The sequence below is a fragment of the Idiotropiscis lumnitzeri genome, chromosome 17 (genome assembly GCF_059441095.1).
Source record: "Idiotropiscis lumnitzeri isolate Australia: NSW breed Sydney's pygmy pipehorse chromosome 17, RoL_Ilum_1.0, whole genome shotgun sequence".
NCBI lineage: Eukaryota > Metazoa > Chordata > Actinopteri > Syngnathiformes > Syngnathidae > Idiotropiscis > Idiotropiscis lumnitzeri.
Genome location: NC_142407.1, coordinates 11,533,420 through 11,561,141, shown reverse-complemented (window position 1 = coordinate 11,561,141; position 27,722 = coordinate 11,533,420). Strand labels below are relative to the sequence as shown.

At 42.0% G+C, this 27,722-nt stretch overlaps 2 protein-coding genes across 4 annotated transcripts in view; both read right to left on the bottom strand.

Annotated features, from left to right (window-relative positions):
- Positions 1-21,556, bottom strand: part of abr (ABR activator of RhoGEF and GTPase) — a 57,872-nt gene extending 36,316 nt beyond the window's left edge. The window contains exons 1-2 of one of the 3 annotated variants that reach the window (XM_088279059.1): positions 20,512-21,556; positions 1,690-1,871 (exon numbers count right to left, since the gene is read on the bottom strand). In XM_088279059.1, coding sequence (XP_088135185.1) covers positions 1,690-1,871; positions 20,512-21,304 — 975 coding nt within the window. In that variant the 5' untranslated portion in view covers positions 21,305-21,556. Of the gene's footprint in view, positions 1-1,689; positions 1,872-12,190; positions 12,568-20,511 lie in introns of those variants that run through there. The other 2 variants (XM_088279060.1, XM_088279061.1) reach the window with 2 other exon arrangements.
- Positions 21,557-22,397: 841 nt separating this feature from the next.
- On the bottom strand, positions 22,398-27,722 carry aspa (aspartoacylase). The gene is made up of 6 exons (XM_088279588.1): positions 27,466-27,722; positions 24,966-25,161; positions 24,478-24,571; positions 24,291-24,398; positions 23,650-23,759; positions 22,398-23,507 (listed from the first exon to the last, which is right to left on the bottom strand). The coding sequence occupies exons 1-6, from the start codon at positions 27,708-27,710 to the stop codon at positions 23,316-23,318; spliced, it is 945 nt and encodes a 314-aa protein (XP_088135714.1). The 5' UTR covers positions 27,711-27,722; the 3' UTR covers positions 22,398-23,315.

Here is a 27,722-nt window from a genome sequence, read left to right as displayed (position 1 = left end):
TAGTTTCAGCCGCCTCTGCATTCTTGCCTGTTACTCTATTTCACTCCGCTTGCCACTCACACGTTCACGCTCGGTTGTCTTGCTTATTGATCTGCTTGCATTAGAGCCTCCGTTGCTGAGCTGAGGGCAGATAATGTGCAGCTAATTCCAATTACAAGTCACATTCCGCAGTGGGTCAATAAAAAACAATTGCACACAGTGAGAAGTATGAGATTTTGCAATATCAAAAGTGAAATAGAAGACGAGTTGACGTCCAAAGCGAGTGCATTTGTGAATGAACACTGTTCATTTCTACAAGCGCTCACCATGCATGCACTTTACCCTTCACAGGAAGTGACAACCACTTATTGCTCTGCAGCTTCCCTAACAGATTAACCTCTCCCCTCCCCAACTCAAACACTTGACATTTGTGTAATCTAATGGTGCAAAATCTATGCTAAGTAGTTCTTCAGTTCTGTCATCAGCATGCACTGCTTATGTAAAAACATTTGTTTAATTTAAGAGATGGTATGTAAAGGATTCTGACTTGTCCAGCGTATGCTGTGAATGAGAACAAAGGATGGGGTGCATTTTTGCAGTCAGCCTGCTTTTTTGGGGGGGTTGAGAACGTTTGCGCTGTTGGTCTGTGTGTAATGGGACAACTGCGATGAAGGTCGTGAACGTTTGGAGGAGATATGGAGAGAAATAAGATGACAACTTGAAATACAATTTCTTGATGATATTTTTATCTGCTGCCAAGTTTGTTTTTTATTTTAACTTCTATCTGGTTTATTATTCCTGCTCCATCTAGTCGTCTCTTTTTCTTCACTTTGGAAATTCTTAAAGTCATCTTATTTTTGACAATTGATTATAATAATAGACTAAGTTGATTTTGTAGTTTTAAGTATCTTCTGGACCACATTTACCAAATCCGGCCACTAGATGGAGGCAAAGGTTAAAAAAAAATCTGCTTTCACTCTTGTTACCTACAATGCTTATTACAAGTAATACATCACTTTTTTCCTCAACTCGGGAGCACAGATTTGAGAAATGAGTGCCAAGGATGACTGTTGAAAGGACATCAAGAAAACGCTAGATGATAAAGAAAAAGACAGAAGAAGACATCATAGCTTTGGAGGTATTTGCAGATAAAGTCACATCTAAGCAACATAAATGTAATGTAAGAACCACAAGAAAGTATAAACATCGCATCACTTTTGGGAGCTCAAATTAATACAGCGCACCACCAAAGGAAAAAAGGGCAGGGTCAAGTGTGGACTACAGCCTAACCCAACAAAATATCTAGGTCAGTTCACTGGAATTTAACTATACGGCCCAATTGTGACTTTCTTCACACGCCAACTGACAAATTGATGCTTGTGGCCTCGGTCCCCATCTGGATGACTGGTTCATTTCCTGCCTCTCTGAAAGAAACCACCTGCAATGCGCTACAGGCACTCCAGCTAATGTGGCTAATCGCTAAGCATTACAGAAGGGCAAGGATCCGGTGCGTCGCTTCAGGAAGAAACGATTGACAGCCCACGAGAGACAGACACCGGAGTGAATACAGCCAATGTGACAATGATTAAAAAAAGAGACGGAACGGCCTCAAGTGTATGTGATGTGTGAGCATTTACAACCCCTCTTTGGGGTCCCAACTAACAAATGATCGTATTGTGCGACATGTCAAGTGTGTGTGTGCTCTCCTACCCCAGGAAGAAGACCCTCGGGCGGTGTGGGGGAGACCATTACGCCGTCTGGTCCTTGAGGTGTGCACAGCTGGGGAGACATGGTGGGGGATTCGTCTATATAGGGCAGCGTCTCCGAGCCATCTTGAGACTTGCCATCCTCGGCGCCGTCGCCTTCGTAGCCATCTGTGTTGTAGTTAAAATCTGTCAGAAAGTGTAACACACGAGTTGGCATTTCCCTATGAAGGAAAGCGGCATTTTACAACCTAGGAATAAGAAAATGAAGTCAAAATGTCATGGAAAGACTTTCACATTTTATGGATGCAATTTTTATCTCAGCATTAGTTGGATTTTTTTTTAAATCAATGCTTACGAGATACTACAAACTATACTTGGCAAAGGCGATCATAAAGCATGATATGCAAACAATTTGTGCTCCCATCTGACATGTGCGGTATTCGGTGTGAATGTAAAACAGCGCCAACTCGCACCAACATCTTTGCAGCAGCTTGAAATAGTCACTCGACTTCAAAGAGTCGGGTGACAAGCTGTCAGTTAACCCAACCCATTCCGACACACCAGTGTTGCAAAATGACAACATTTGCATAAAGCGCATATGCACCAACTTTTCAGAATGCATATTTATCACCAGGAGAATACACACCTTGAGAATTTGTGATTTGTATATACGAAGATTACATCGGAGAAGCGTCACCAAGCTCATTATCTTGAGCCGAACACACCAACAGTGGATGAATAAATGTGATAGATAAATTGTCTCAAAGCATTTCGATTGCTCACTAAAATGCTAATCAACCACGCTCGAGCTGAATTGAATCCAGTGAGGGAACACCCTTGGCCTTTTCACGCTGCATGCTGAGCTGGCCAATGGCCCCCTGAAAACAGGGATTGAGGTCTTCTGGTACCATCGGGACCACACAGACTGTCACACGTCAAGAGTGCCAAGAGTGGCCAGCACTTGGCTGTCTGACACGCATCAAAACCGACTGTCACTAGGCCAGACGCGAGTCATAGCGCTGAAAATTTGCAGGATCTGCTGAGGAAGGGAAGCCTTATTCTTGCTTTCAAATAGACTTGTGCAACTAGAATCATTTTGGATGAAATGAGTCTTGATATCCATGAATTTTTTTTTATTTTAGCCCTCATATTTTCGACACAAAAAGAACAACAAAACAGAAAAGGAAAAGACTGAGACAACACAGTCACATGATGGAATTCTAAGTTTGATGATAAAATCCACAAAGCAACCAAAGTCACTTGTTTGACTCAGAGAAAATTTGAAATTAGTGCCGCAATGACTGCATTGGAAAAAAAACACAGAGAGATCATAGCAGTCCATAAAAAGCACAGCATGACACCATACGTGACGCCCAAACTATTTCATATAGTCTAGCATTAGATGTGCTGTCTGAGCAGGAGGCAGCTTAAGTGATAGACATCAAAATAAGGGTTAAATAAATAAAAAAAAAAACCACATGGCTTGACATTTTGGAGATAAACATCAGACCTCTTTAAATAACCACAATATTTTTTTTTAAATATTTGTTTTAAAAGGATGACGTTCAGAATTCCTTTAAAGTTGTAAGAAGCAGAAACGCTGAGTCAACATGCTATGCCTCAAAGTAGTTAACTGATAAAGGACTGAAATTGTAAATTATTGTATTTTTATTTTTAGACATTACTGATCTATACATTTTAGAAGCCGCTCTTCTACTTTGGGGTGCTTCAATTTTGCTTGTTTCGAGTGCTAAATATTTGATATTTTTTGTTAAGGCTGTGGAAAGAACCCTGGCAAATCCATACACATTAACAGTTACAAAACGCATTTTAGACTTTGGGACAATCTGGACAGAATCCAAAGCAACCACAATATTTTCATGAAAACGAGTTATCTTTAGGAGCGTCTGAGGAGGCAAGCGATCTTGCAGAATTCGTAAGCATCCAAAAAATATACAAAGTATCTCACAGTTTGTATCGTGGCTCCGGCTTTCATGTGCGGGGTTTGCTGTTTTCCCCGTGCTTGCATAGATTTTTCCAGGTACTCCGACTTCCTTCCACATTCCAAAAGCATCCAAGTTAAGATTGGCTGAAATTGATTTAAATCATTGGCAGGGCTCTTGACTGCAAGCAATTTGAACACACTGGCGGTCTAAACTCACAATGGTGCAACGGAAAATAATAAAATAAAAAAATAAAAAATCAGAGGTAGCCACAGGCGTAAAACCAGTCTGCATGACTCACAAAGCATCAAAGCCCGACTCTTTACTTCATCACCGGACATGTATCATGGACTCGGCCAATCAGAAATAGAGAAGGGCGGGACCCGCCTTTAATTGGCAGTTTTTTGCTTGTTTTTTTTTTTGTTTTTTTTTTTTACGGAACACTGAAAAAAAATGTGTGTTAATTTGAAAATCTTTTTAAGAAAACCCCGATCTTGAACTGCAATGCATTCGGCGGGATGAAGGCAGATTCGATTGGCGCTGCAATTACAACCACGTACGACAAAATTGTGAACACAAAAGTATGTTTGGCGTCCACTAGAACCTTTTTTTTTTTTTTTTTTTTGTGAGCTTCAAACCGCGAAAATAACTTGTGACGACTCGCTTTCAGAGCACTATGTTGAAGTAAGTTGAGTTGTTTCATTTAGACAAAAGTAGTGCTTTTCCAGCCAGGTCATCGAAAGGAAAGTAAACATTAAAACCTTCAAACAAGAAAAAGTGGAGATTCTGTGAAGAGTTAAAAGCAAAACATGCATCGTGTAAACTGCAGCTTCAGCTACTCCTAATGAGGCTCTCGGGAAGGTATTTAAACATCAAAAAAAAAAAAAAAAACAAACACCTAATTTGCTTTTTTTCATTCAGCTTCCCTTGCATTTTATTTCCACTGAAGCACACTTGTGAATCGCCAGGTGCGCAAACATCTGTCTGTTCAGGAAAAACACACGCTCGTAAGCGGAGGGCAAACAGCCGCAAGCCAAATTAGCCGAGTCAAAGTGGCGGCCATTGCACACCGCTTTGACGCAGAGTGAACGCTGAACAAGAATCACATTTGGCAAGGGTACCCAATATCATAAATAAATATAACTTCTTTTTACACTTGTATAACAATTAATTACGTAGTTTGACACTGACAAGTTTTTAAATTATTTCCATGTTCATCTTCTATTCGACCGATTAGACGCAACAAAGACATCTAATGAGCCGTCTAAAAAAAAAAAAAAAAATTAAAAAGGTAGTAATGCTTAGTGTTAACAGAAACATTTTTCATTTTTAATTATTGTTTCAAACAATGCTAATTATTGCGATTGTTATTGGTCTATATGCTCTACATTTATTTGATAGAAGTGTTCTGAAAATCCACTGAAATATAACATCATGCATTTGGGATATTCATTCATTTCCCTCGCATACAAACAAACACACATAAATGACATTTCGACAACAGCAGGATATCTTTATGAGCCATATGTGTGTAGGTAGACAGAGATAAGCCAACCTATTCCACGCACGATTTGCTCTTACCCCCTTCCGTGCGGACCCCAAACCCCACGACAGCCAGCCAGGCAGTCACTATACGTCGTAATCAGCTCCTCTAAATCCCCAAGGCACACGCTTCTTCCTTAGATTAAACCAACGGTCGTGTGTCGGGCCCGAAGCTGACAACGTGCATGAGCGCACAGGCTCATTCAAGTTCAGCTTTGCCTCACAAACATTGCTAATCCATTATTGTCACACCTTGTCACCTTTCCAGTTCTCACCTCTGTCTTACACTCGAGCTCTAAACCGAAAAACACGTGCGGCCATCAAGACCACGTGTTGGTTCACGTGCGAATGAAAATGGTATCAAACTGTGACCTACAGGCCGATGACGGTTGCAATTAAAATTAAAGTATCCGTCGACAGCCCCGCAGGCAACAGTCGGCTTATTGCACTCACTCGCTCAATTGCAAAACTATAGACAAGTAAGATGATAGTGCGAGCAAGGAGTCTTGCGGTGATGATATAAAGACGAGTAAGAGAAACCTGACACCAAAGCCTGATGTTAAAAGTGAAGCGTAAAACAAGAAGCGTAGACATCTCACAGGGTTGAATCAATAACAGTGGAGATATTTGGTGCTTGTCAGGCTTTATGTTAGCTGGCAACGAACGGCGTCACTAACAAAAAACGGTTACATAGCAAGACGGTGCGAGAGATTTCCTTTTGTAAAATAAATGAATAAATAAATAAATAAAATAAATACAAATGAGAAGCCAATGCCAATCCATAAGAACAACCCCAATTGGACAAGAGTGATGGCCTACTGGCCTTGTGCGCTCCTCCTACTCAGGATGTGGTTGGTCAGCGCACTAGCTGCCGAGAGCCAATCACAAAGCAGCATCGGCAGTGGGAGCTTCGAATGCGCTCCACTTGACTTCATTCAAGGCAGCTGGTTGTTGCCGTAAACAATCTGCCTTGCATTATCCCCGACACCATGCAGTGATTTTGTTTTGCTTTCCAATTTTTGACTTCCTGTGTGGCTTATTTTTGTTGATTTTTCCCTTTTGCTTGTTTTTGTGTACTGCCTTGTGTGGCCTTTTTTTATTTATTATTATTGCACGCGTGGAGCATTTTTATGTGCATTTTAGTATTGCATTTGTTACTCATTTTATTTCAATCCCTTTATTAAATTTGAACTTCAAACACTGAGTCTTAATAATTTGTCTTTAAAAGTTCATCTACTGAACACAACTCACCACTGGAAAGCTTGCAGACAGACAAAATGTTTTCTGGTCTGAGTTTGTTAGTGCACTGGATACACACGTGAGAGGCCGCCTCCATTGATTTTAAGCGTGTTCCATCGACAAAGATTACGGTTAAGTGGTCAATTACAAATGAAGAGGGACTTAGAGGATGCCAGGGAAAACATGGCGTCATAATGACACCCTTCATGAATCACAAACCGCTTCAAAGGCGAAATGAACCGTAATAACTTGAAATTTTTGGTGAGAGCATCCAGTCGGGATGTTAGCAAACTTGCCCTACGCCTGCAGACAGACAGCCAACGGGCAAGAGAAGGCCTAGCCACACTGAGGCCATCCATCTCGTTAACTCATTCACTGCCATTGACGGCCAAAGACGTCAAAGATCCATTTTTTTTTTTTTTTTTATTTAACTTGCACCATACTGAAGAATTCTGGAATGCCACGCCAAGCATTTATAGAGCAAAATTTATATCTGTGATTTGGTAAGTAATTATGAATCTCATTCAATGACCTCCAGTATATGCATTTGGTCACATGAGATTGTCTGGATGTTGCTCCAAAGCATCCATCAGCCCTCTCAACTCATAATGGCCTCCCTCGTCGCTCTCGAGCTGCTTCTTGCTCTCTCTCTTTACCCCCCCTTTTTTTTTCACCCCCCTTCTCATCTTCTTCATTCCGCTCGACTACCCCGAATGCTTAATCGAGGCGCTTGCCTTCCGGGAGCATGTAAACACGTCGGTGGCGCCATTGGTCGGGAGGACGATGCTCCTACGAGCCCATTGGCTGAAGGGAAGGTGGCATGGATGGCAAAAGAAGATGGTTGGCGGTTACGATGATAACCGCTGACGATGGCTGCCGTGTATAGAAACATAACAGACAACACACAAACGCACGCACATACGCACACGGTGCCCCAGTCCCCGAGGGCATTGTGATAGTCCCCAAAGATCATCGCAACAGCAGAAACACACGACACACCCGCTAATATCGAGAACAACAAAGGATTTTTAGAACAGTGACAACAGTGACACATTGGAAATACCACTGAGAGACTTATCAAGATAATACTGACAGCCACAGGATAATCCACTTAATTCAGCGACTGAGCCTATTTGTTTTTTTAAATGTCATCCAATTTTGACACCAGTGTCACATTGAACAAAAAAAATTGCTTCCTGAAGGAGTTGTGACAGAGCAGGTCTGCAATGTAGCACAACTTCACGCAGATGATGTCATGTCATTCTTCAGGCCATGAGCGAGTTGAGACGGAATTGGCAGTCGCCTTAGTTCTGCCCCATGGCAAAAATGTGTTGGACTGCAAGCCACAATGTAGTGTTGTGTGTGGTGGGTGTCAATTTTTTTGGTCGTCATTTCGGAGGCTCAGAGCAAATGTTGCATTTTTTTTTTTTTTTTTTTGTAATGAGTCTAAGAGTGAGCAATCACAATATATAAAAGAACTATACTTTTGATAGGCTAAAAATATATACATCTTGGCAAACTAAATCAAGCACAATTTAAATGAATACGGAACATTTTTCAAATCAATTCAGCACACAAGACTTGTCCACCTTATTTGCCGTGTTTTCGTGGAAGGATTACAACAAAACCAGCTGAGCGAAAGGAAGCATCTATAATTCATATGGTTGCCACTGTATGAACCCTGACAGCCTCGGTTCAGAGGAGCATCACCTTGGCAGGGAGTCCGGAAGACGGGGCAGCCAAATTAGACTTTTCACTTTGTTCCACATCTGTCCCTCACTCGTTTCAACTACACTCACTCTCCTGGGAGGGGGGTGCTGCGGGGGGGGGGGGTGCGGGGGGTTGACTACAGCATAATCTAACTCGGCTGTCTGAATTTAAGTGACACTTTGGATCCATTGGGTAAGCCTGCACTAGTCTAACAAGATCCCAGAAGAACTATAAATATAATAATAATTCAGACTTTAAATGAATAATTTTATTTTTAACTGTTTTGGAACGTGGTTGGTGGTCGGCAATATTACGCAAACACCTCATTGTCAATTTTCATAAAACCTTTGTGTTGGAGTGGCATGCGCTATGGAAGAAGCAATTATATTTTAGGTGAAAAAAGAAATCAAATTAAAACAAAGACAGAATTGATTTCCATAAGCAAGGAAGTCATCCTTAACTGTATATGTGGAATTTTAGATTTATATTAGCTATACCTCAACATCAACCAACAGAATGAAAATAGTTAACAGTCCAATAAGGACCAATAATCGAATCCCAGAGCAAACTATGGCAGGAAGTAATTACATTGTAAGCTTCCCCCCACACCATGTTTCTTTTTTTGGAGGGTGTCAAAGAGAGCATTGAAAAGAGAAGCACTTATGCAAGCAAGTCTTCTGTTCTGTTTGCTTAATTTAATGTCATTCCCTTTTTAGGTGCAATCGGTGCAGTTCACCTGAGATTAAATGCAAACTAGGAAGCCCTGCTCATTTCCCGTCATTGTAAATATGCTTTCACACACGAGATAGAAAATACTAAATAAGACCCGTAAATAAATCCAAGTTACGGTAAAAAAAAAAAAAAAAGCAAGGGCTCACACCGGTTTACGTTGAGCTTTGGTAAAATGAGCGCAAAATTGAGCCTTCCCCACAAGGTGTAAAATAAATAAATAAAAGATGTTCTCTTACTAGAAAATTAGACGTGGATTATATAAGAAAGGACCTTTTACTGGGGGAGGAAGATGCTACAAGACAAAGCTGAAAAGCCTTGCACGGTAGCGGCAATACAGATGATGATATTACATAATTCTGCTTTGGGCTGACAAAAAAGACTTTCTAAATCGGAGTGCCAGTGTGTGTGTGCGGACCGCTCGAATATCTGTTTCTATAGCTACCACGCAGACATTTGCTTCATCTATTAATCAGGATAATGGAGGCGCTTATTCAGTGAGAAGACTGAGGTGGAAAGACTAAATTAGCAAAATCATGTTAAATGACGCAAACTGCACGTATTACGACTTTAAGCATGGAATTTTAATCTCAATTTGGCATTAAGTCGAATTTCAAATCGTTTTTAAGATTGATTTGTGGGGTTTGAAAATGGCTGCAATTATTGTGTTCATTTTCGCGGCCCGGTGTTTTGGTAACGCTATCAGATCACATGATCGGCACACATCGGCATTGCCAAGGTTAAACCCACGAAAAGATTGAGGCAGGAATTGAGTGACAGATGTGGGTGCTTTGTCCCTAATTGATTTTGTAGGGTGAGATAAATGTGATTCGCCCGACTATTCACTCCGCCGGGATGCCTTTCTGTGGTGCTGTTTGCAGTCGCAGGTCACATGACAGCCAAATAACTGCAAACATTAAACACTTGGAGACAGAACTAGGACTGGGTCAAAGTCAGCCAGGAGGAGCCAACCTCAAGTCGGCTGCATTTATCACAGATGATGGGGCGGCTGACGGGAACAAAGGTTTGGCAGCCTCTGAGAAATATTCGGTGTCGCTGCAGCATGTCAAACTACTCTGAGATGTGAATGAGGCAGAGGAAGGAGAAGACGTACGTACTACAGCTCAATTGAAAAGATGTTGGCCACACGATTGGCATTCATCACATTACATCTCAGCTGAAACTGTATTTCTATCAAGGTTGGTCTTGAAGTACAGGCAGCAGAAAATAGGAATTCTCGGATATAAATTAAACTGGATAATGTTATTACGTCTTGAAATTGTGTTGATTTTTCTATTGTAATATATTAAAAAAAAAGAAATCAATATTTTGGGAACCAGGAATAATTTAGAATAAAAACCAACACCCAACTACATGATTTTTAAGCCATTGTACCACAAAAAAAAAAAAAAAAAAAAAAAAAAAAAAAAAAAAAGAATACCACACAGTGGTACGACAATAATTGATAGATCACTTTACACAGCGACTTAGGGATGTGTGGTCACGGTTTAACCGGCCGGATGGAACTTTTCCTACTGGGAGGAAATCTACAACAGATGCATCTTGAGTCCATACATTTTGTTACAGGAAGCACCGCATGGCTGGTGCACACCATTTACAACCACACTTGGAGTCATATTGCACGGTGTGATTCAGGGACAACATTGAGCAAGCCTTGAGAAGCTCAGAGCTGAGCCAGTGGGATCGTTTCATCATTCCGGTCAGGAGAAGGCATAGAGGGCACATGTATGGTATGGATGGAAAAAGGAGGATGAAATGGCAGGTTGCACTCAAACGTTGAGAGAAGAGCTCCTAATAAAGCTTGGATCGTTATTAAAACGCAACATGGGCAACTTTGCTTGAATGCCAAACACAAAAGTTCAACTTTAAAATCAAATATTCCACTCATTATGCATATTCATTTCTAAACAAAGAAATGATTAATACCATTGTCAACAGCGAAAAATGAATCGGCTCACAATTTGCATATTTTTGCATAAAGGCCAGAAGCGAAGAGGCGCCTACTGTCGCTTAGATCTCACGGCATCCATGAAATCGTACACAAACTTCATTTGGAATCATCATATATTGTTGTTTAGGGGTGGGCCATAACAATCAAATCAATTTAGTGATTGTTGAGAATTTGGTCACTGGGTGGAACTGATTGTTTGTTTCGGAGGCAAAATGTGAGGACTATTTGCAACCCGTAGAGGCGTTGTAAATGCGATTTCAAATCATTTGCGGGCTGAAGAACAATATGACATTAGTTACGGGAACTTGAGCTACTACACGAAGACGTCCACCGTGACAACTCCTTTGAGCAGCATTATTGTGCTGTGACAACGGTTTGGAAAACAGGATTTTAGCACCTTCTGAGAGATACTAAAAAAAAAAAATTTTTTTAAAATGGACTTTTAAAGAATTATATGAATTATTTGATGGCTGAGAGAGGTGTAGGTCTCGTAGTATCGGAGCATTTTTATTTATTTATTTTTAGTCAGCGTACCGTTTTTATTTTTCGAATAATAATCTGCCCTTTTTTCATAGTTTTGTTTGTCCTGCGACTTATATTCTGATGCGACATATCTATATGAAAATAAGAACTCGGAACTTGCATTACCGCCGTAATGTGCCAAAAGAATTTGCCAACTGCCCAAAAAAAGGAGGAAGAATTGAAGAAGCAGCAGTAGTCATGGCAACTAACGTGTGACGTATCGCCAGTTGAACATGTGGCACGACAAGGATTTACTTTTTACGACACTAAAAGGTGCAGTAAACGGAGCAGAATTTTACCTTGGACCACAATGCGATGCGAGAATGTAATTAAGAAAAATACGGTCCTAATTGTTATGATCCCAGTCAGCCCTTAATAAAGTTATTCAGCAGTTCACTCAAAACTCAGTCAAGCCATTTCAGGAGGGAAAGTGAGGAAATTAGAGGGAGGGACTCACTCCTGATGGCTGATGTGAAAACTAAGTAACAACATGTCAGAGAAAGAGTACGGCAGTAAAACCAGTAAGGGCCGGATTAAAAATTCAACATCAAACAGAATGTGCCTTGCTTTTTGGTTGCAACATGCCAGCAGGGATGAGTCGTTACCACGAGCCGGGAATGGGGGCAGGCGGGTCAGCGGGGTCGTTATAGACAACTACAGTAATGCACCCTAATTGGATGTCCGAAGAAAAAGTGTTCCACTTCCAATGTGTGGAGTGGATGTAGCTGCGATTTCAGGGGGGGGAAAAAAACAAGCACTCGAGCAGCGCAGCAGATGGAGAAAGAGCTCGAAAAGAAACACACCAAATGGGAAGTGATGTATTGAAGGGTGAATAGACGGGTACCTACTGCTATACAGGGTGTCAATCCAAGAAAGTCGAGGCAGGCCACGAGCACTGAGGGGCTCCATCCTCCTTTCCTCTACCTTCCTTTGCTCGCCACCCCCCCCAACCACCCCTCACCGAGCCCAGTCAGTCGTTCTCCTATTCTCCTGCTTCGTCCGCCCTGTTTCAAGTTGCGGCTATTCGCCGTGCCTCTCTTCCGGATTTTATCCTTGCGAGAAAGCTTTCATCTCGGAGCGAAGGGCTCAAAGAGAATTTTGGACAAAATGTCAAGAGACACCCTGGGGTCCAAAGGGAGCGTATGAGCGAGTGTGCGTGGAGCCCAGAGAGCAAAAACAACAGGCTGGAAACGAGCAAAGCCGACCGTTGCTAAGGGAAGGCAGAAGCACTCCCTCTCTCTCGCGCTCTCGCTCTCTCTCTATGGCTTGCTCGCTCTCACATCCATATCTCTCTCTCGCTCACTCTCTCCCCATCTTCAAGTAGAGACGGTATTCAGAAGTGACGCATCATGTCTAAAGTGCTTTTTCTCATCTCCACGAAGGAGTTTTAGTTTTTCCTGGTTGCGGTTTTTGTTTTGTTTTTTTAAGCTGGACAGCTCCTTCTCACAAAATTTTGGACATTCAGTTGATTAAAAAAAGTGCATTAAATATAAATTTGTGGTTATCATTATGTCTTACAGACATACAGAGGTAGGGTAGTTGTGTAATTATTAAAAAAAATAAAGATCCATTGGTTGATGTGGTCCCATTCCAGCCCTGCATTTGGCAAAATACAAAAAGGACAACACTGCCAAAAACTGAAGCAGACGTTGAGTAGACTGTTACAGTGATGGCTTGGTATGTTCTCTCGGTAAAAAAAAGTATCACTTCCTGAAATTGACAAATCTCGATCATCTATTATTTGGGTCCTAAACTGAGAGCATTGGTGCAAATCTCTCGGCTATAAAAACGATTATTTCTATACTATAGTTTATTGACCACGGCTTGGCAGTGTACTTTATCAACCTGATTTGAATTAATACTTACATTCTTGAGTGACTAATTCAAAGCTTTATTTTGACAAACATCAAAACGGGAGGCTCACTTCAAACCCCTGCCAGGTCGCAACAACAGCAATCCTCCCCCCGTCGACCTCCTCTAAAAACTTCAATTAGGACACAAAGGCTGACAAGAGGACCCCCTCCCTGGGCAGCCCCACCTCAACTAGCAGCGGGCCTCGAGCATCGCTCTTTGTCTGCCCTTGTGAGCCAGCTGGAGAAAAACACACACGGTGGTGTGTAAATGTATCGCAGCCAAGGCATTTGGAAGACACATTTATGTATAATAATGAAGGGGGGGGGGCATTATCATGTTTGATGGAGACTCAGGTTTTATAAAAAGGGAAAAGTCATCCAAGCGAAGAGGAAAAGAGCAGAGAGGCGCTTCATCAAAAATACATTTACCTACTGTACACATCCTTTTGTCTTAAATGTGGGACAATAAACGCTGACTCTCACAATGTAGGCACCCGACACAAAAGTGCAACCGTCTGGTTGCGGATAAACTCTTTGACTGGCTCGTTGTAGCGCGATGGAAAGGCGGAATCATGTTTAATTCCATGTAAAAAAGGGGCAACATTCAGCACCACTTCCCCTCTGTCGCTGTGCGTGTGCGTGCAGGAAGCTGGGTTAGTAGCTTAGGTAAGGAAAAAAAAAAAAAAAAAGTAAATTATTTGCTTGCTCAAATTCAAGCACCGTTTTCTCCAAGTTTGCAAACAAGAGTTTTGCTCAGGCTTTTATTCTTGCACTGGTAAACAGATATTGTCTTTATGGATATAAACAATTAGACCACTACTACATTACTTGTTAAAAAAAAGCAGTAATAATCAAAACATTTCTTTTTTTTTTATTCCCAGTGTACAACCAGAATTTGTTTTTATTCAATTAGAGACAGTAATACAAAAAAAAAAACGTGTTCAACCATAAATCGCCGCTGTTTTGTTTTGTTTAAACAGGAAAAATGTAATAGATAACTCATGTAGGCTATAGAGAGATAAGTGGATGCGTGTGTGTGTGTGTGTGTGTTTGTGCACGTGTGTAATTAGGCCACACAGCAGCTCACCAGCCAATCAAACAACCATCCGCCATCCTCCCACCTAACTGGTACAAATTCCCCGCACCCACTGCACCGACCCAACGCGCATCCACCCATCCATCCGATACTTCCCCAATATTTCCACTCTTTCCCCTCGGGACAAAGCCATGTCTGCTAATAGCACTAATTTTCCAGTCACCACCCCACATTTGCCCCCGTCTCCTCCACCTGCTCCTCGTTGCCGTATACTAACCGGGAGATGAGAATAAAAGCCATACTAGAAATGTAAAAACAAGCTTTCCATCCCCCACTCAACACTTCAAAAGCTTTTCCAAAGTAACTGACTTGTTCATTTATGTGAGCGGCTGAGAGACGGCGGAGGTGCTCATGCACGGGAAGAGGAGAGCAATATTTCTCGGCTCGTGAAAGGCTTTGAAAATGCTTAATGAAGTAGAGCAGGTGTAAAATAGAAAGAAAGAGACAATTTCAGTGTACGATTGATCGCACCGATCAGACCGAGATATAAAACACTAAGAGGCGTCAGTAGATCAAATTGAACAAAAAACAAACAACGGAGGACCCCAAGTGCACAAATATTTTGAGTATATACGGAAACGTAGAAAACAACAACAAATTGCCCTTTTAGGAAGCGACACCCCCTAAGCACAAGACAGGTCACTGTCCTCCAAATAAATTGAAACATCAAATCTTTAACACAACTTAAATGAACATAATCAAGACTTTTGCTGAGAACGACTAGATTTTGTAGTCCACATATTCATTCACAGCGTATGAAAACGAGAGCGTAGTTTCACACTTGCACATTATTGTGGTGAGATAATAAATGACTGTCCTGACAGCACAATCACAACTCTCATTAAATGAACGATTATCTGAACACAGGACGAAGCTTCATCAATTTGTGCCTCACCGACGTGCGCCGAGGGCTTTGTGAGGAAGCGTAAACACTCTTTAGAGACAAGTGACTAGTAGATGGTCTTCACCCGCATCCCTTTGTTTTAGTAGTGAGAGGGATTGGGGGGGGGGGGACCAGCAACGACGATACATTATTAAAAAGCTCTGAGTGCACCAGTGATGAACGTCTGCTTGTTAAATGAGAGTTCTCGCAATCATCTGGGGTGTTTTTAATTGTCTGGTAACCTGCTTCTTGAAAATATGGGAAATAGTGCAAAAAGGCCCTTGGGATGATTTGGATGGCAACTGCACAAAGAAGTCATTTGTCTTCCTGCTGTGTTGTTACTCGACCACTTGAGGTTTTATCACTGTGGGGTTACACCAAACGAATCATTCATCCAACAAATGCCTCATTGTGCCGGAAAGTTATCAAATAAGCAATACATGAAGACAAACTTAGCCACTTATAGAAGTCTCTATTGGCCGTGTGGTAGACTACTGCCCTCTGGTGGCTGGTTTCTGTCAATACAAGTTAACGAACTCCCCTTGTCAGAATTAAAATACATGAAATAGATGCTGTTTTTTGAGTGAGGTTTGAATTTATAGCCAAACACAAGATCGCGGCATAAATCATCATAATTAGAGAAAATATTTTTTTTTTCTTGTATTCTCTGAGATTCTCTGAGAATTATGAGAAGTAGAGAACATTTGTCAACAGCCTAAATGCAATTAAGGTAAGAAAAATAAAAATATAGCTCAGAGTCAAAATGAGGTCACTAGTTAGTTGATCAACACAAGTGATTGATATATGAAAGCTGTTGATCTGAATGTGACTTGTAGGTGACACAATTTCATCCACAAGCTCATACCAAAAACAGGTTTACCTGTTTTTTGTTTTTGTTTTTTTCAGCACCCTGCGGCATATGCAGTCTTAAAGATAACACACGACATGGCTGGCATCAAGTTTGCCCGCATTGTACTTGTTACTTTTGACACAGTAAACACTCCATTAAAGATTGTCAGATTAGCTCTTGTTTTGGTTCTAAATGTAGCGACGGGATTTTGCTGGCGCTCACCGAAGCGACGGCATCCACCTCAGTGTTACACCAATGCCGTGCTAATAATAATATAATAACCACCCCGCATGAGTTTCCCTGCCTCATGACACGATTCGCTCGGCTGGGCAAAGAGCCAGTGCCACTTTCAAAAGACAGCCGCCATGTCTCATTCTTGTAGCGAAAACGTCAAACAATTGTGCTAAGTAAGACATTGGATGAATATCTTGCGCCTGCATATCCACTGCATCATCATTGTGAACACTCACTCTTTCACATTCCTTCATGTTGCTGCTTTGCCAGTTTTGTCCACTTAATAAATCCCGTAATTACTCACAGTGCACAATGGGCAATGAGAGTGCCACTGCCAACTACTGGAGTGGATGTGCAATTACACTTTAAGGTAGTATGGCAGAAAAAAAAAGCATGTTCCCTAAGGTCACACACGCCCCCTTCAGCAACGCACCAAGCCCCCAGAGGGAGGCCCGCCCCACTTTTTGAGAAGCACTGGTCTTAGCCAAGTATCCTGTCATTGAGGTGATGATTCATGCATCACATAAAAAACATTTGCCTCACTGGTCTGGCCAAGATTACCGTCATGACATCGTAATTCCAGAAATCCCCGCACTGCGATAGAAGAACAAGATTCTAAACACTGACATCCGATAAGCACAAGCTATTATACCTGAATGAAGATACTGTGTTTTTTTTTCCTCGAAGCTCTTCTACATTAAATGAAATCTATTTCCTGTTACAACTAATCTGCATCTGATGTGACGTATATTTGACGGCCTCAAGAACCTTTTTTGCTTTCTACCTCCAAAATTTCAAATACAAAAAAAAATGCTGAAAATGCTCAACTCGCTGTCACTGAGCTGAATTCTCATCTCACCTGACATCATGCGTGACAGCGGGTTGGCCTCGACCTACTTTGTAGAAGTCTATTTTCACACCAAAACAAAGTTGCGTCACTTGATTAGAAAAATATCATGACGATTCACCAAAACAAAAAAAGCTGAAATCACATTGGTCATAGCTATTTAACGCAGGGGAACGAAAAAGTGACTCAAAAGGGTTTGGTCATTAGGCAAGGAAGCGACCGAGAGTGAATCAGTCTACTGACAAGAAAACAGGAAGACACCCTCAGCCCCTTCTTTCACTCTAACTTCAAGTTGAACACTGATATTTGAAAACTGGGGAGTAGCTGCATGGAAACCTTTTTTTGAAAGTTTCGATTCATAAGAGGCTTAAACTTTTTAAAAAATTGTGTTCAGGCCCCGCTATCTTAACTCCTTTACTGCCATTGACGGCTAAAGACGTCAAAGATGCTTTTTTTTTTTTTTTTTTTTTTACTCGGCTGGCAGTGAATGAGTTAATACCGAGGCTAATTAGCATTTATGTTGTGTTCAGGCAATGGGTTGAACACAAATGGTTCAGCAATAATATCAAACACTGAAAATGCAACAGCCAATAAACTTTATATTCTTCAGGGGCGATATTAGTGCTGCATTGATGAGCTCAGAAGAGCTGAGATGTTCTTATGAATCCCTCTTGAGTTCTAAGCAGCACACGCCCACTGCAATAAAATGAGCTGCTACAAAGAGGCAACAACTGCCTGGAACTCTTGCGCCTTACACAGGATATGACAGGAAGCTTTTTTTTTTTTTTTTTGCAAAGAAAGCAACAATCGTGCATTTCACACTTCAGCTGTAGAAAAATGCTTTCTGCACACAAACACTCGGTCCTGCATCCATTTTCTAGGTAAGCAGTGATGCTGCAAAAGCCCACAATTCAGCGTCATCACTGAGGCATCCTGTCTGCCTCATTCAACATCCCCCCTCCCCCCCCCCCACACACACACACAAAAGTCTCAAACACACTGCAAATCTGTCAAACAAACCAATCTATCCAAAAAATTTAAATCAATCCGAAAAAAATTATTTTTCACAAAAATCCCATTTTAAAATGTATTTAAAATGTCAAACCACTTTAAAAGTCACAAAACATGCACAAAAAGTGCATTCCGAACCAACAGTCTGGGCTTCCATTTTCCCCACAAATTGTTGCTCTCCCTGTTCCCCCGTTGTGCTTAGAGTCCAAGACGAGCCTCAACAGGTTTTGCTTGTGCGAGAGAAAAGAGAGAGAGAGAGAGAGAGAGAGACTCAACCCAGGGAAAGAGGAAATATGTGTGACATGCAATCTGGATCGACTCTCAAGACGAATAAAAAAAAACGGTTTGTTGTCCATATCACTCAAAATACCGTACACAGGCGGAATTACAAGTTCTATACAAGCAGCTGGTTTAGAAACTAGTCCGCAGGTCCCTAACTCCTTCAGTCAGCGGAATGTTGTTGAAATCTATCCAGTTCCAGGACTGGTGTCACAAAGGATATTTGAAACGATGAGTTTTCACCTTCAGTGTGGGCCAGACGATCAACCAGAACATAGAAAACAGGCAAAAAAAAAAAACAAAGACAAAGTGCTTTCAGATCAAACCACAGTACCGGTACTTTATTTTTTTGCCGCCCATTACCATGGCGACTCACACTGAGATTAGTGACGTTGGATGATGACTCCATATTTGAAACAAGGTGCAATGAATCAGCAACCCCAAAAGAAACTAGACAAAAAAGTCTTCTGTAGTCTAGGACACGTATGTCTTGATGGAAGACGCTTGCCCAACAAACGTGAAGAAGATTCCTGCCTGGCATGAGCTCACTGCAGTTGCTCGGTGACCATGAGACAGAAATCTACGACAGCCAAGTAGACACAGACCGTAAAAACGCCTCTGACTATTCCCACAACTTCCCACACATCATATTGTCTCCAATGACAACCAAAGACTTTCTAATGATGAATGCTGCTGTCAGAGCACAGAAGGCAAAAAAGTCCTGTTGGGGAACGAAGATGCGATAGATAAAGCAGTTTTCATTAAGTGCACATGAGAAGATTGGGGCGGGAAAAAAAAATAAAAAAATCAATCACAAAACTAGGGCTGGGTTTAAAAAAAACAAACACAAGGTAAATTGTGTTTGGAGCCACAAGGAGATATGGCTGATGTGAAAACACGCAAGGTAAGACAAATTTTTTTTTTAATAAGCCTGCTTTGAAGCAACCTCACTGAACGGCGTCAAAAAATAATTCAGAGGGTCACACACAGGCTAGCAATTGTGATGCCGCGTGTCCAAGCGACTTCATGTCAAAGAAAAGTTTAACGAGTGTAAATTATTTGGCGAAAAGCAAGCTTGGTCCACGCTGCATAGATTTAACGAGGTAATAAATCAAAAGTGTTGTTTGTAGATGAGAGAAGTCACGCTTGTAGCCACCAACTACGTAACAGCTAAAAACTCATGAAGGGCTACAATAAAAAATAAAAAAAAATTTTTTAAAAACAATGACCTGGAAGAAATAAAATCTGAAATGAATTGATATACATTGAGTTTTTCATTCTGGGTATCTTCAAATTAAAATAAATAAATAAATTAAAAAAATAACAAAAATCAATTGACACTGATTTTGTGCAATGGGCCAAAAATAATAAAAATGGATATAAAAATGGATATAATAACAACCAGTGTAGACATAGATACACAAATTTATTATTTTGCATGTATTGCCGGGGTATTGGATCTGGACTCGATATATATTCGGGTGCCAAGAACGTGTGATCGGGAAATGAAACGTAATGGAAACATTTTGAGTAATAAACGCCTTGATGAAGGTTATGAAAACAGCGTCACTGACCACACACACCGCATAAACATCTGGCGAATATTTCTTTCCAAACTTTCTGACCATATCAAGCAGAACCAAAAACATCAGAAGAAACTTCCGAGAATACAAGCCCACTCACTATAAATTCATGTGTGATCCTCAAATAATAAAAAGGAACCCATGTGTCACAATAAACACTGTCTGCTCCTAAAAGTCTTCCTCAATGCTATTCACGTGCTTTTTTTTTTCTTTTTTTTTTGGTGGGTCAGGAACATTTGACTCATGACATGCCGACAACCTCTTGGGGAAGTAAAAATGAGCCTTTTCGAATCCTGTGTTCAACATTAATCGTCTTCATTGTGTGAAAGCGTTGTAATATCAGCATTTCCGAAAGGTACAATCACATCAGTCAAACATAACGGACCCCCTGAGATATCCTTGCCCAACCGCCCACCCCACCACCCCAACGAAAAACCATCCTAGCACCGCCAGTGACTGTGTGACCGGGGTATCGAGCTGAAACGGACCATCTGATCTGACAACCACCATTCATATCCAAAAACATTGATTACCTGCAGAGGAAGAGTCGTCATGCTCTGAGCTGAGGTAGCCATCACTCCTCCTGTCAGGGGTGCTGCAGTCGGAACCACGTCTAATGTGCAGGAAGGTGGGCGACATCCGACTGTCGTCCCCGGAGTCAAAGTCTCGGCTCAGCCGAAAAGGCCGCAGGGTGTCCGGGTGATGGATGCTGGGAGTCTTCAGGTTGTCTCTACTCCCAGCCTTTGGTACCAACAGGTTATCCCTGACAAAATTATCATTCAGCTCCAAATCCTCATACTCCTTGTCGCTGTTGTCATCATGATTCCTCGTTTGAGTGACGCAGGGAGTGTTTAGTCTCGGATTGCTCGGCTTCCGAGGTGGAACCGGGATGGGAACGGGCTTGCCTGTCTTGCCGGTGAATCTGCTCCGCTCCCGGCTGAACGAATTACTCGCCGCGGTACCTGACTGGAGGGTCCCATCTGCTGTGTCAGACGCTTGGGCCTTTTTCCCGTCGCAACCATCACCCTGTCGCTGAGACGTCCTCAAGTTCCCACTCTTGGGGGTGACGAGAGTGTCGGCGTTAAAGTTGACGTCTTTGCCGTGACAACTTTCCGCGTCGTTCTTTCTCTGACGCGCCATGGTGGTCTGCAGGTAGATCACCTTGAATTTCTCCTCGGACAGAGCCTTCTGCAGCCGCTTTAGGTTGACTTTCGAAGCCTCCAGCTGAGACTCGATGTCCTCTATCGAATGCAAGTTCATTTGTGGGACCTCGCCGTCGGGGAATTCATTCCGCCAGTGTTTGGCGAATTCCTCTTGCTCCCACATCGTGTTGTCGTTCACGCCCGGCTCGCGGCCAAATGCAGTCTCCCTGTGCAAAATGTTGCAGCCTTGCAGAGATCGCAGTGTTCTCACCTAACGTCTTTGGCGAAGACGTCTTCCTTTTTTCAGTTGAAAGTGAAATCCGTCGCTATAAAACTGACCACTTTACGACCATCTTTAAACCTCCACCACAAACAAATGACAGGCGAAGGAGTGCACTTGGTGTGCGGATGTAGTTTTGTCTCAGCGAAAAGTTTCAACACTTCCTGTGTCGGTCGTGTTGCCTTCAGGAGCTGGTTGGTCATATGTGATTTACAAGTGTATACACAAGCAAGTGCATTCGGACGTTTGACCGATAGATGCGTGTTTTGAAACATAAAATAACGTTTACCTACGGATTCATTTCTGAGATGAGCTCTTGAAAGAAAGGCTCACTTTGTTTAAAAAATGTTCAAAACTGTTATTGGGCACTGTAGGATAATGAATTGGTAAGCAGACGAGTCATAATTACATTGAAAGGCGGTAAATGCAGCGGCATGCAGGTAATATCATGCTAAAAAAAATTTTTTTTAAATTAAATGTACGTGTCAACTCGTTTATTTCCCTTTCACTTGGAAAGATTTTACTGTGTCGGTGCCAGAAATCCCAGTTACCTCGAAGGCAACATTTTTATTATAAGGATGACTCTTCAGCTTTGTCTGGAGCGGGCACGTAACATCAAATAGAATCAGTCAATTGTACTTTTCAATGTGGAGTTTGCATTAATTCCGAAGTATGGGTTCTCCAGCTTTCTCCCACATCCCAAAATCATGCATGTTCGGTTCATTGATGGCTATAAATGGCCCACGTATTTATTGTCTTTTGCCCTATATGTGTCCAGTCCAGGATGCAGGGAGCATCTTGCCCAAAGTCATCTGGGATAGCCATGAGCTCACCTGCGACCCTAATGAGGATAAACACGAGCAAATAGATGGATGGTCTGCATTAGTTTGTATTTTAGCAACTTGAATTTCGTGATAGTCTGACGCCCTCGTGTGGCTGCAGGTGCGATACACTGAAACGCAAGCTCACGACAGAAAATAACACGGCATGAAGGTGACAGCGTCAGTATTTTACATTTATTTTGGAGACTATTTCCACAGGATTCAAAGAACAGTCAACTTTTCTTATTGTATAAACCGTGGTAACGCATAAAATTCTGAAACATTATGATGAGTGACTATACGACCGCAGGGATATCCTTGTTGACAACATAGACAAAAACATGGAAAAACAACCCACACCTGCCATGATAACAGCTACACAGCACGTCAAACATACAGCACGATAATATCAAAATAGACATATATTACTTTTTTCATTGCGTTGAGAGGGAAGGAGCATATACTATTATTAAAATACGTACAAAGTACTTGTATGTTGTTATCCAACACATCTACACTTCAATTTGGCAGTGCAATTAGGTCTCTTTTTAAGGCAACAAAAGGGGAGCACCACAGGATGCCACCACAGGAGTTACAGGCAGGCAGTTTCAAAGGCCACAAATAACCTCCCAGGATGTTACAAATATATTCATGAGGAAGACCAATCACTACAGCTTGGGGTCAAATGTAGTAGGTTATGATCCTCAATTAGGTTCCTGAGCATAAAAAGGAAATATACAGCAACTAATCATAAAGCAGAAACTAATCAGGTCTTTCATTATTAAGATCAAGATTTAATCTCATAAAAGGATTTAATCCAAAGTATATTTTTAAATAACAACCGTATCATAATTAACCACAATATACTTTATCCTAAATCTGCAGATTAAAGACTTGTCACAGAAAAGTCTTAGCCTTGCAAAGATTCCACATGTTCTTTGCATAGTTAATTGATTTGCTGTCAGCAAGTGCACAAAAAAAATCATTGAGCGGATGAGGGAATATATTGTTATGTGAGAAAACGTGCAAAAGATATATACACCTTATTGTAGTGGCTTCACATGCTCACTCGAAATCTGCAGTTTTTTTTTTTTTTAGGCTTTTCTGATGGCGCATGCCACCAGAGTTTCCCGTCTAGTGGTAACAAATGCCTGCTGTTTCTCATAATAGGCTGCCTCATTAATAAACGTGGGATAAACAGTGCCAGTGCCTTGGTAGAGAATGGTCTTCCCATCAAATGTTTGGAACATTGGGTCACCCGGGTTCAGTGGCTCCCAGTCGCAGTCCTGCAACAAAAATAATCACAGCAATGGGGGGGGGTGACTTGAGTGTGTTGCTGTAGCAATTAACTGTTTTCACAACAAACTCCAATTTCTCATTTCCTCTACGATAATATATGTATATATATTTTTTATGTTTTTTTTTAACCTGTAGATTGGGGTGGACCATGGCAATAATGTTTCCATTGGCATCTCTGGGATAGTCGACCCTCTCTGAAACACGGAAAACCTCCACTGTGCAGGACGGGAATTCCATGCCTAAACGAAATGCAGCAAACCGCATTCTTAACATGTCAAGAGTCAACAGCAACGAATGAGTTAAAAAATTTTTTTTTTTTAAAAACAAGTAGATGTGAGCCTGCAAACGGCGAGAGCTTTTAAGCGTGATCTTGTACACCTGACAAGTTCTTTCTTCATTCAGAGAGCAGGAACATCGATTCATCACCAAGTCACAGCATTCAATCGCAGTGCCAGCGTGGACCGGAGACGGACACCATTGGCTCTCAAGATGGAAGCTGACCAGCTCGTAACAAGCACGTTATTCAACAGCGGCCCAAGTTTGAGGGGCAAAGAAACAAGATTGCGAGCTGCTTGCTAGTGCACCCATGGGCAACTTGTCATCTCTCATTGTGCATCTTGTTAGGCTATGAGGCATGCAGACGGACGGAATAGAGTGCTTGCATAACTCTTTATGAAGAGCAAAACTAAACTTCATATTTTTTGGGGTGTTTGTGGCATTTATTATGCTTGAGACTCAAGACTAAAGCTGCGTGACAATGTCTGTCTTACCTTCGTTAAACAAAGCGATGAAGTCCAAGGCGTGTTTCAGTATGACCCTCATAGCTTCAAATATGTTACTCCTCAAAACCCCTTGAGGCTGAGGACCCACCTCCAAGCCTAAAAGAATAATGACAAAGAATGTGACGCTTCTACGCGCTTTACAAGCGCATAGCTCGGCGGCATTTCAGAGACTCACCAACGGGATGTTTAGCGACGGAGCGGGAAGTGGAATATTTCAGAAGCGGATGTTCGTTGAGTAAGACGAGACAACTGGCGGGAGCCATGGCTTTCTGCGACACACCGGAAAAATAGAATAAAAAATGAATTGTAAAATGGATCACACCGAACAGTCCAAACGACTTGAGAAATTAGGAGAGAAGACTTAAGTTGTGTTTTTAGTTTCAGTACCTCAATTTCTGGTCATTGTCATCTTGAGGCCCTTTAGGTAAACTAATGTCACGTGAGGCCGAGTAATAACTAAAGACGTAACCTTGCATGTTTGTTCAAGACGTCAAGTAGAAGTGAAACCACTTATTAAATCTCTTCGTAGCTACTTTGAGCTCGTAACATAGTAACTCTTCAGCACATGAACGAATACGAAGCCGAGTGGACTCAAGTCAACTTGAGGCGACGACTTTTGAAGCTTCAAAATACTTATTCGCAAACGGGAAAGTAACAGCGTACCTTGATGTAGTTCATCATCTGCAAATTGAAGTGGTCTTTGGAGTTCTCCAGAATGAGAGTGCAGCCCATGTTGGACGTGGTGTTGTGGAGGTCAAAGATAACATCGTAAGCCTCCGGGCTTCCTTTAGGTCCAAATAGTCTGTTGATCTCCTGAGCTCTCTGCACCTCGTAAGGCAAATCCTTGCCGCCGGAAGCACTGAAATACAAAAATCATTAACACATTTTACGGACAGCATTTGCATTTGGTGCAAGTTGGCTTACAGCGCATATACAGCAGGGAAAGGAAGGAAGGAAAGAAGGAAGCCAGACGTTACACAATGGTTTCTGCATTCAAGGATGGCTTTAAGTAATGCCATTTTTTATAGATGGATGATAATGGAAAACACTAATAGCCGAGTAAGTGATGAATCAAGTAATATTATAAACGTTAATGTAGAAACCCAGACTATCTATTATGTATGAGCTTGGCAGAACTTATACATTACAATTTGACACTCTCTTTGCACCAGGGGGAAAAAAATAAGCGTACAAGTCAGAATTTACACAATGCTTGATATGGTACGGTTCATTTTGCAAAGGTGAGATGCAATGAGTTTCTTGTTATTTTGCAAAAAATAGGAATGAACTTGTCAGTACTGTAAATCCATGACAGTCCATCTGGCTCCTTCTTCTTAACAGCCTTCTGTTGCCTGAGTCATTCGCTAAGAATGTTGTCTATTTAGGGCCATCATCTTGTTGTATTCTTTGAATCCATCTTGGTTGTATACTTGGAGGCCTTTTTGTTTCCTCCCGGATAGGAGGGCCCCCCTTATTCCACTTTGCGTAAAGCCTCAGGATGCTTGACATACAACTTGATGTCATCCATGTAGAGGGTGTGGTGAATTATTGTTCCACTTCTGTACTGGAACCCAAAGCCACTCTTGGTTATGATCTGATTGAGTGGGTTCAGGCCTGACTGAGTTTGCATTACAAAGGTACTAGTGTTAATGTGGAAACACAAGCTTTGAATAAAGTATGAGCTATATGGCACAGTGGCCTGCCTCCCTTTGTGAAATGTATTCCTCGCCTCGGTGACATGCAGTGTGTGCTCCAAATGGTTCTCAAGAAGCATGTTTGGAGCCCCTGCTGGGTGTGACATTTACAGCTAAAATGACAGCCGCCATTATTTTTGTCTCGCATTTCAAAATGACACCACGTCTAGGACCTTCTCTAACTTACTGTACAACAGAATCTCTCCCGCCCATATTGTCTCTGCATGCACACATCTGCACTTTGTATCCCTATTTTCAGTGACTACCTGCTATTGTCCCGAGCGCCCGTGCATGGGCACACAAGCACAGTGGCTGTTGATGAGCTGTGAAAGCACATAGGCGGAAACAAAAAATGACGTTGGAGTTGTCAGTCTATTTCGGTTTCAGAAAAATGAATCTCGGGCTGTTTTTAGCAAGAATCGTAGCTTCTTATGTTGCACTCAGGAGAAACACCAAAGTGTTTCTAAGCTGGAGAAGATATTTAAAGATCAAAGTGAGTTAGTGGAGCCCGTCTTGGGGCGAGAGGTTATTAGAGGATATAAAAAAATGAATTTGAACTTAATATCAGAGCACATCCAGACATTCACACAAATAGATAATTTTGCTTTCGGTTGACCCAAAATGCATGTTTTGGACGGGTGAAGCCAGAGTACAGACACATGCAAATTTAGAGATTCAAGCCCTGAACCATAGAACTATGAGGCACAAGTTAGCCATGAGTGCAGCACGCATGCTCCTCCACTCTTGATTAATCCTTTCGAGCAGACTATTGTTGAGGGCACTTCTGAAGGAACAGAACTGAACAATGGCATGAAAAAAAAAAACATTTGGGAATATTATTACGTGATAATGCTTTGGGAAACCTCGGGGGAGATGTTGTGGTGTTGTTACCCAACCACATTAGGCTGCTGTTGCATGCTCTGCTGACTTGACTGCGTGCGCCAGCCAGGCTTTGCATAAGACTTCTTTTCCGCTATAGTGCACACGAAAAGGAGCGCATAGGAGGACATTGGGGATAGTGGAGGATTAAAGGGGGGCAGTCGTCTTAAATGATTTGCAGCTCGGTCACGTTTCGCTCACGTTTCTGTGCAGGCTGCAAGTCAGCTGAGGACCAGGAGGCGGGCCTCGCTCTTCCCCCTCTCTCTCTCTCTCGCTCACTGTCTCTCTCGGAATTATTGATGCCGGAATATGTAAACATTACGAGTCAAGATAACACCCTTGTGTCACGTGATCTCCTCAATGACACGTTCTGATTAAAGTCCATTCTTATGATAACATATGACGTTATTTACTTAAGTCACTCTTGCATTTAACACTTCTATTGGAGCATATGGATATTGCCACCCTCTTAACAATGAACACCATATGGATGTGAGGGAAAAAAATATATGACCACTATTCGCCGGATGTCAATAAACAGAACCAAACGACCTCGAGCATCACAGCTAGTGTCGTCGTGTTGTTGTTACCTGAGGTTTTCCGGAGTGAAAGCTCGGTTCAGGTCCGTGTCCACGTATCTAGCGCATTTCTCCACTGCCCTCGGGTTGGTGATGAACGGTTTGGTGTCGACAGTCTTCCTCTGGATCTCGGCGCCGTTCTTCATCCACAGGTTAACGAGCATCACGCCGGACATCTCGTTCCCGTGAGTCCCGCCGAAGATCGCCACTCGGCGGGCCTCGTTGAAACACGCGCTACTGTTGTAGGAGGAAGACATGGCTGGACAAGT

Bases quoted from the DNA above. Each gene is read 5' to 3' on its own strand.
- aspa (XM_088279588.1), bottom strand. From the start codon at position 27,710: ATGTCTTCCTCCTACAACAGTAGCGCGTGTTTCAACGAGGCCCGCCGA. The intron at 25,162-27,465 runs GTAACAACAACA...TTTGTATTTCAG, and splicing joins TTCACTCCGGAAAACCTCAG to TGCTTCCGGCGGCAAGGATT. The intron at 24,399-24,477 runs GTGAGTCTCTGA...TTATTCTTTTAG, and splicing joins CGTCGCTAAACATCCCGTTG to GCTTGGAGGTGGGTCCTCAG.